The sequence below is a fragment of the Hevea brasiliensis genome, chromosome 14 (assembly GCF_030052815.1).
Source record: "Hevea brasiliensis isolate MT/VB/25A 57/8 chromosome 14, ASM3005281v1, whole genome shotgun sequence".
Taxonomy (NCBI): Eukaryota; Viridiplantae; Streptophyta; class Magnoliopsida; order Malpighiales; family Euphorbiaceae; genus Hevea; species Hevea brasiliensis.
Genome location: NC_079506.1, coordinates 85,214,094 through 85,224,293, shown reverse-complemented (window position 1 = coordinate 85,224,293; position 10,200 = coordinate 85,214,094). Strand labels below are relative to the sequence as shown.

Below are 10,200 nucleotides of genomic sequence, written 5' to 3'. Positions count from 1 at the left end.
ATCCACCTTAATTTTTGTGTTCATATGATGTATATTTGCACGTTATGATAAAATATTTTAAGTATATATTTTTATTTATTATAAAATTAAAGAATAATGAAGAGAAATCCCTTCCTGCTTTACCTTCTCCTTGGCCATTTTCATTTGGGTCCTCCTCCTTGATACCTAATGAGGCAGGGATGGAAAAAAGGAGAAAACTAACCTTGTCCTACCTACTCGTCGTGCTCCTATTATTGTAAGAAAATTCAAAAGAATTCTATCATTTTAAAATATATTTTAAACACAAATTTGGAATAAAAGCCCAAATTTCAGCCTATGATTATTCTGGCACAAGTGAAGTTTGTCTTTATTTTTATTTTTATTTTTTTTTATAGAATTGTCTTTATGCATTGATGGATTCCTCCTATTGTGGATAAAAGTTTTAATCTAGAGATCAATATAACATAATTAACCGAAATTCATATGAAAAAATTTAAAATCTTTAAATATTTAAAATAAAAATAAAAAAACATTTTAAACATTACAATTTAAAAAATTTCGAAGTTTCACAATTAATCACAAATAAAATATTTCATAAAAATTAAAAAAAAAATTGACTATAAAACTAATCCAGTACTTGAATTTCATAAAATCAAGATCTCTAAACTTAAAATTGTTAAAGCATATGTACACATATTTGCATCAATTACCTAAATTGTTTAAGGGTATAAGGAATAAGATGTTCTCGAGACTTTCCCTAATTATGCAAATTGTGAGTTTATCACCCGTTAGGTGAAAGTTATTTAATAGAACGGGCTATCTCTTGCTTGTGATCCACCAAATATTATATAGTCTTCAGACCTCCTATGAATAATTAAATTAAATTTAAAAAAAAAAAAAAAAAACATAGTCACTACCTTGTGACATGTTACATTAACTGGTTAGGATCTATTTTGCGTCATGGAACACTTGAACTTTAGCTCAATGTTAGTCGGTTGGTGAGGACATTTTCTCTTTCAGCAACTTTGTCAAGATCTCACTTCAGTTGGTCCAAGGGATATCTTTCATATATATCGCAATTTATTCATTTATCATTTTTTTTAATTAATTGAGAAAATTAAGTGCTCTAATATAATGTCTTCAAAATTACAGAATTAATGATATATAAACCTACAAATTATGGGGTGATATCTATATGGAGTAAAATGTTATGATTATGTGAAATCCGTTTTGATTAATTAAAATACTAAAGTTAGAAATTGCACATTTAAATGAGCGAGGTATGCTATGTTTTTCCTGACTTTTGGTTAATGATATGTATGCTTATAAAAAAAAATTCAAGGATTTAACTATATATTTAAATAAATCCAGAAATATTATGTACAATAACATTTAAAATAACTGATAGAATAATCTATTTAGCAGTGAACCTTGAACGACATTAATGGTATTGTGCTTCTCTTTACATTGGAGAAGAATAATTTTCTTTCTTTCTTTTTTTTAATGTGTTAGTGATGTCAACATTTATAATTAAAAAAACAAGTAATGCTTAGCTTAATAGTAATAAAGTCATCTCTTAAACTTAAACTATGAAGTTTTAAGTTTCAATGAAAATTAATTATAAAAAAGAAAAATGCTATAGTAGTGACTTGAGAATCCATCTAATAAAATGCTTGTGGAAATAAATGTCATTTCACTTGTTATGCTTAAAAAATGGTGTAGAATATGGAGAAGAATAGAGTTAAGTCATCATTCAAATTAGAAATTGATTGATATTGTCTAGTAATCAAAGAAAAACCAAGTCAAACTTGAGAATCCATCTAATTATATACTTGTGGAAATAAATGTCATTTCACTTGTCATGCTTAAAAAATGGTGTAGAATATGGAGAAGAATAGAGTTAAGTCATCATTCATATTAGAAATTGATTGATATTGTCTAGTAATCAAAGAAAAACCAAGTCAAACTTGAGAATCCATCTAATTATATACTTGTGAAAATAAATGTCATAAAAATTAAATTCCACTTGTTTGGCCTAAAGAATGGTGTAGAATATGGTGAATAAAAGACTTAAGTCATCATTCAAATTAGAAGTGGATTGATATGTCTAACGATCAAAGAAAAGCGAAGTCAAACTTGAGAGTCCATCCAATTAAATGCTTGTAGAAATAAAGGTCATAAAAATTAAATTCCACTTGTTAGTCCATCCAACTAAATGCTTGTGGAAATAAAGGTCATAGAAATTAAATTTCACTTGTTTGGCGTAAAGAACGGTGCAGAATATGATAAAAAAATAGAATTTAATCTACCATTGCCACATACCAATGAAGGCTTATTATGTTATTAATCACAACCTTGGGGCTCTATTCTGAAGGAGATCTCCTCTGATTAGAAGTAAATATATTTTAATTTTAATTAAGATATTTAAAATTTGAATGTCATTTATTATTATATAAAATATATATATATATATATATTACAAGCCAATATTTTATTGTATAACCTAATAAATTCAACGAAGTTACTAGGCGGTAAGGAGTTTGTGCACTTTGCCTGTGGCTTGGCACAGGAATGAATCTATTTCACCATTTTCACTCTATTTGCAAATTTAACTGAGCCAAACTAAACTTCCTTAAGCTTAAGCGCGAAGGCACTGAAGTTTCTTAATTCTCTATCAATTAGGATTTCGACTCGAAGGCACTGAAGTTTCATAATTCTTTATCAATTGGGATTTCGACTCTACTGCAGCTTCATTATTTTTTTTTTTTCAGACAGAAATAATTAATAGTTAGTATAGCATTAGCAATCTAGATCACTGTTTTTTTCCCCGCCACTTGATGGGTGGTGTAGTTTTCAACCCAAACCAACCAACCCCAAGAAATGGTATGCAAATTTGGCTTAATAGGTAGGTGTGTCAATGAATTTCTTAAAATTTTTTATTAAAATTTTATAATTGAAAATGACAAGTCAAGTCACTGCTTTAATCTTTAGAAAATGGATAAGGGAAAATAGAGTGTTGAAGGCATTAAAATTCATGACTTGGTCTTCAAAGCCATACTTATTTTCATAGAAGCAGCCAACTATTATTATGTATTTATATACTTCTTATTGTTTTGGCTTGAAGTGATACTCCCAAACATTATATGCATTGGTGGTTAGAAGTAGTCTTCTTGAGTGAAACCTCCTTTGGAGCTTGGATTGAGATAGCAATTATAGCTGCCATACATTGTCTTCATATAGGATTGTCTTCATACATTGATGGATTCCTCCTAATGAGGATAAAAGTTTTATTCTAGTGATAATTTAAGACAATTGTTGGTATATATGGAAGAGAATAATAGAATATAACAGCAGAAGATATATTTTATTTGATTCACCAAGCTTACATATATAGAACTTGGAATAACAGAAATTCAATAAAAATTCTAAGTCCTAGCAGCTGATTACGTGATCCACAAAATCTCAAGTAAGACTAACAGTTTCCTAAAGAATAGGAATTAATTATTGACAAGGAAATATTCAAATTTTGAATTAGTAAAACAAGGTTACGTGCAGTCCAAAAGCATTATTCTAACAACAATAAACTGAAATTGATATGAAAAAAATTTATACTTTTATATAATAAAACTATTTAAATATTTTAAATAACGAACTTTTGAACATTACAATTTACAAAATTTCGAAGTTTCATAATTAATCAAAAATAAAATATACACTAAAAAATAAAAAAAAAAAGAAAATAAACTAAAAATTTAATCCACTACTCGAAATTCTTAAAATCAAAATCTCTAAACTTGAAATTGTTATAGCATATGCATACATATTTGCATTGATTACCTAAATCAGCTAATTACTATACCTAAAGGTGTAGGGAATAAGAAGTTTTCGAATTTGACGTTCCCTAATTACTAACTGTGAGTTATCACCTATATGGTGAAAGTTATTTAATAGAAAGGACTATCTTCTGTTTTCTAATCAACCAAATATTATACAATCTTTAGAGCTCCTATGAATAATTAAAAAAAAAAAAAAAAAAGCCTAATCACTACCTTGTGACATGCTACATTAACCGGTTAGGAGCTATTTTGCATCATGGAACACTTGAACTTAGCTCAACGTTAGTTGGAAGGTGAGGACATTTTCTCTTTCAGCAACTTTGTCAAGATCTCACTTCAATTGGTCCAAGGGATATTTTTCATAAATATCATAATTTATGAATGAAAAAAAATATATACTTGAGTTTTTAATTTATCATTATTTTATGCTAAGCTTAATAGTACTAAAATTATCTCCAAAACTGTGAAGTTTTAAGTTTCTATCAAAATCAATTGCCAAAAAAAAATGCTAGTAATGACTTGAGAATCCATCTAATTAAATGCTTATGGAAATAAATGTCATAGAAATTAAATTTCACTTGTTATGCGTAAAAAAATGGTGCTGAATATAGTGAAGAATAAAGTTAAGTCATCATTCAAATTAGAAATTGATTGATATGTCTAATAATCAAAGAAAAGCAAAATCAGGCTTGAGAATCCATCTAATTAAATGCTTGTTAAACTAAATGTCATAGAAATTAAATTTCACTCGTTATACGTAAAGAATGGTGTAGAATATAATGAAGAAGAAGAATTCATCATTCAATTTATAAATTGATTGATATGTCTAACAATCAAAGAAAAAGCAAAATCAGAAAATGTGTTTAACTTTAATTTATACTCACCAAAGAATTTGAGATACTATTGTCACATATGAACAAAGACTTATATATTATATTATTAATCATTGTCTTAGCGCCTCTATTCCGAAACGCCCCTAATTACAAGTCTTCAATGGATTAGGAAGAGAGATGAATTGATTGAAAATGACAAGTCAAGTCACAGGCTTTATCTCTGCAAAATGGACAAGAGAAAACGGAGTGTTTAGCCATTAAAATCCATGCCTTTGTCATCACGGCCACAGTTGTCTTCATTGAAGCAGTTGATTAGTACCATATATTTGTGTACTTAAGGTTATTTTTGTGAACCCTACGGAAATTGATACTCCAAACATATTGATGGTTATAAGTCATCTTGACGTGACTTGAAGCTTGGATTGAGATAGCAATTGCACCATTAGACTTTGAACAGTGAACTAGTTAAGGTCATTAACTCCCTGCCTTGGCATTGACGCCTATGCTTGGATTGAAACTGATCACACTATTTCTTGATGTAAAGGCTCCTTCACATTTGGAAGAGCAAGACTGGTGGCTGAAGAATGCAGATTTTTTTTTTTTTTCTCATAGCAAATTCATATTTAGCTTAGTCAATCCTTGATTGTGAATGAGTGAATGAAGGAAGGAGAGTGTCAAAAAGGGATGTAGAAGAAATTGAAGCACCTGGAAGAGGATATTTTAAACTTTCAAAATCTATATTTGGTATCTGACCCTTTGTTGTATCCTTAATTGTGCAGCGAAATAAAGAGGAAGTTAATAGGTAAAATGAAGAGAAAAAAAAAAGAAAGAAAATTTAATATGAATAACATTTTCGTATTCCTACATTTTCTTCTATTTCACTCCAATTTGAAGGAAAATATTTTGTATTAATTAATTAAAAGGATTTGAGAGATGAAATTTTATTTCTATTCTCCTTCTTTCTGTATCCTACTTAATGTCTAAACAAGAAGAATTGAAGAAATCATTTTTTTTTCCCTTCTCTCCATTTCTCTCAATCCAAACAAATCATAAAATAACTATACAACTAAGAAACAAGAAAAGGTAAAAGGAGAATGAATTTTATAAAATAATAATAATTTATTTTTTCCTAACAATATTTTCCTAATTCCCAATTCCTTTAATTAAAGTTAATTTACTAATTTTAATGCCATATTAAACCACTTGGCATTTAATTATAACTATGATTTCTCAATTTTAGCATTATAATGTATATTAGATTACTACTGTTATTATTTAAACTTGTGTGGACTCTTGAGCAATGCAAATTCAGTTACGTCTCCTACTATAGGAGTTAAGAAATTTTTTTTTAAAATAATAAATATTTTTTGTTAGTGTAGAGTCCAACACAATTATAAGTGTTGAAGAATGAAAAGTAAAAGAAGAGCGAGTCATTTATCTGCTTCTTTATTTGGTCTTCAGTCATCACGCCCTGCAGACTTTAGGAAACTCCCTCCAAACTCCAAAATTCTTTCATTCGGAATATAAATACCAAATGCTTACACTGATTTTTTAGTAACTCAACTTTTCAACTTTAGCTTTCCACTTCAGGAGAATGGCTAGTCTACTATGGCTTGCTCACTTTCTCTGCTTCCTTTTGTTTCACTTGCATTTCCGAGCTGCTTCTTCTTTACCTTTTTCTTTCAATTCCTCCTCTCCAGCCATGCCGTGTCAACATGACCAGAGTCTTGCCTTGCTCCAATTCAAGAAAACCTTTTCCATTAGAAGTAATGCCTCTCCCTGGGATTTCCCTTACCCCAGGCCTTATCCCAAAACTGAGTCTTGGAAAAAGGGCACAGATTGCTGCTTGTGGGATGGGGTCACTTGCGACATAGAAACGGGTAACGTAATTGGCCTTAACCTTTCTTCTAGTTTGCTCTATGGTACCATCCATTCTAATAATACTCTTTTCTTCCTTCCTCATCTCCAAAAGCTTGACCTCTCTAACAATGATTTCAACAACTCTCAAATTGTACCTCAGTTCGGCCAATTTTTGAATTTAACATATCTTAACCTAAATTACTCTGTTTTTGAGGGCCAAATTCCACTTGAAATTTCTTATCTTGCTGGTTTGGTATCTCTTGATCTTTCAAGGAATTATGATTTGATACTCAAAGCCACTGTTTTTAACGAGATTGTTCAAAACCTAACCCAGTTACAGGAATTGGACCTAAGTGATCTAAACCTGTCGTCGGTTGCAACTAGTTCCTTGATGAATTTGTCTTCTTCTATATCATCACTTGCACTCTCCTCTTGTGAATTGCAAGGGAAATTCCCAGACAACATAATTCGACGACCAAAACTCCAATTGCTCGATTTATCGGGCAATGAAGATCTCACTGGTTCCCTACCTAGGCATAATTGGAAAAACTCCTTCCGTTCCTTGTCTCTTTCTGGGACAAAAATTCCAATATATTTAGACCATGACTTCATTAGTAATTTAAAGTCCTTGGAAACACTGGAACTTCGTGCCTGCAACTTTGGAGGTTCAACTTTGGAATTGTTTGGTAACTTGACTCAACTCATTAACTTGGACATCTCTCATAATAATCTCAGCGGTCAAATTCCATCCTCACTTGGAAGCCTTAAACAACTCCTTTTATTGGACCTCTCTTACAACAATTTTAGTGGTGAGATTCCCTCCTCATTTGTAAGCCTTAAACAGCTTGAAACTTTGGACCTCCGCGTCAACAATCTCAGTGGTCAAATTCCATCCTCACTTGGAAGCCTTGAGGAACTCTATTCATTGGACCTCTCCTATAACAATTTTCATGGTGAGATTCCCTCCTCATTTGGAAACCTTAAACAGCTTTATACTTTGAACCTTTACAACAACAATCTCAGTGGTCAAATTCCATCCTCACTTGGAAACCTTGGGGAACTCTATTCATTGGACCTCTCCTATAACAATTTTAATGGTGAGATTCCCTCCTCATTTGTAAGCCTTAAACAGCTTGAAACTTTGGACCTCCGCATCAACAATCTCAGTGGTCAAATTCCATCCTCACTTGGAAGCCTTGAGGAACTCTATTCATTGGACCTCTCCTATAAAAATTTTCATGGTGAGATTCCCTCCTCATTTGGAAACCTTAAACAGCTTGAAACTTTGGACCTTTACAACAACAATCTCAGTGGTCAAATTCCATCCTCACTTGGAAGCCTTGAGGAACTCTATTCATTGGACCTCTCTTATAACAATTTTAATGGTGAGATTCCCTCCTCATTTGGAAACCTTGGGGAACTCTATTCATTGGACCTCTCTTATAACAATTTTAGTGGTGAGATTCCCTCCTCATTTGGAAACCTTAAACAGCTTGGTACTTTGAACCTTTACAACAACAATCTCAGTGGTAAAATCCCATCCTCACTTGGAAGCCTTAAAGAACTCTCTTCATTGGACCTCTCCTGTAACAATTTTAATGGTGAGATTCCCTCCTCCTTTGAAAACCTTAAACAGCTTGATATTTTGTGGCTCAACAACAACAATCTCAGTGGTCAAATTCCATCCTCACTTGGAAGCCTTAAAGAACTCTCTTCATTGGACCTCTCCTATAACAATTTTAATGGTGAGTTTCCCTCCTCATTTACAGTATCAAATTTTGGAACTCCAAAACAACAATCTCAGTGGTCAAATTCCTAATTATTTTACAAACTTCAAACAATTTTACAGGTCCCATCACTTTCCAAGGAAGCAGGCTTTCAAGTTTAGTATACCTCGATTTATCCAACAACTTGTTACATGGCCGAATTCCAAGTTCAATTTTCAAACTTGTGAACTTGAGTGTTCTTATTCTTTCATCCAACAAATTGATAGGAGAAGTCTCTTCTGCATTTTGCGAGTTAAATTCTCTTCAAATTCTTGACCTGTCAAACAATAGTTTGAACGGCTCCATGCCACAATGTTTGGGAAATTTCAGCAACAATCTTTCAGTATTGCACTTGGGCATGAACAAATTCCATGGAACCATCCTTGAAACGTTTTCAGTAGGCAGCAACTTGAGATATTTGAACTTTAATGGTAACCAATTGCAAGGGAAAATTCCACCTTCCATCTGCAATTGTATAAATTTGGAAATTTTAGATCTTGGAAACAATAATATAGATGACACATTCCCCCATTTTCTGGCAACACTTTCGAAGCTACAAATTCGAATTCTAAAATCCAATAAATTTCATGGTTTGGTGAAAGGGACCTCTACCAATTATTCATTCTCAAAGCTACGAATTTTTTACCTCTCCAACAACTTGTTTAGCGGACCTCTACCTGCGGAGTATTTCAACAATTTAAAGGCAATGATGATCTTTGATTTGAATATGAAATACATGGGGGCGCCAAATCATCCTTCTTATGATTATTCTGTGAGTCTGACACTCAAAGGCTTAGAGATTGAGTTGGTGAAAATCCACACACTTCTTACATCCATTGATTTGTCGGGCAATAAATTCACAGGGGAGATCCCACAGTCAATTGGAAAACTTAAATCACTTAAGTTGCTCAACTTGTCTCACAATCAACTCACAGGCAATATTCAACCATCATTGGGGAATTTGAGCAATTTGGAATCATTAGACCTCTCTTCAAATCTTCTTGTTGGAAGGATTCCAATGCAATTGACATATTTGACATTTTTGGAAGTGTTCCGGGTTTCACATAATCAACTTGAAGGACCTATACCCGAAGGAAAGCAGTTCAACACATTTGATAACACTTCATATGAAGGGAATTTGGGATTGTGTGGATTTCCGCTAGAAAAATGTGACAATGGGGAGAGGCAACAACCAACATCATCAAAAGAAATTGATTCCAAGTCTAAAAATGGATTTGGATGGAAAGCTGTATTGGCAGGGTATGGATGTGGAGTAATATTTGGTGTTGTAATGGGATATGTTGTGTTTAAAACAAGAAAACCTATATGGTTTGTGAGGATGGTTGAAGGTGAAGGGCGTCGAAGGCTAAAAAGATTAAGCAATTAATCTTCAATGTGACTGGTGTTTACAGGTACTATTTCGTGATATTTCTTGCTTTGCATATAATCTCAGGTTAATTAGCTTTCTTTTTTTTTTTCTCTTTTTATATAAATATACTTAAATTGTTTTTTTAGGAAATAAATTATCTTATTGTTAATTAGCACAATATTTGATCTTATTGTTATAAGATTTTATACATTTACTATGAATTTCTTACAATTCTTTTTTTTTCTTTATGAATTTTCTACCTTGTTAGGCAGATTAAGAACAAGTAAGAAGATGCGGCCAAATGAAGATACGGTCTTGGATGCATAGCACATGTGAATGTGGGGGCAAATCTAGCACAATTGTTCTATCATGTATAAATTTATCTTGTTATGCTTCTCTCTTCGTCTCTGTTTTCTACATATAGAAGTTTTCTTAAAATAATGAAAGTTTTTGTATGTCTAAGATTGGGAACTTGTGTTAGATTTTAATTTCTATTTTGTTGTTGTTGAGCTATAGTCTGACTGTATATTCCTTTATTTTGAATGAAACCCCCAATT

The 10,200-nt window shown here is 31.8% G+C and overlaps 1 protein-coding gene across 1 annotated transcript; it reads left to right on the top strand.

Moving 5' to 3' along the window:
- The first annotated feature begins 6,226 nt into the window (after positions 1-6,226).
- Positions 6,227-9,661, top strand: LOC131173037 (receptor-like protein Cf-9). The gene is made up of 3 exons (XM_058134690.1): positions 6,227-7,111; positions 7,190-8,253; positions 8,358-9,661. The coding sequence occupies exons 1-3, from the start codon at positions 6,243-6,245 to the stop codon at positions 9,659-9,661; spliced, it is 3,237 nt and encodes a 1,078-aa protein (XP_057990673.1). The 5' UTR covers positions 6,227-6,242.
- The last annotated feature ends 539 nt before the right edge of the window (positions 9,662-10,200 follow it).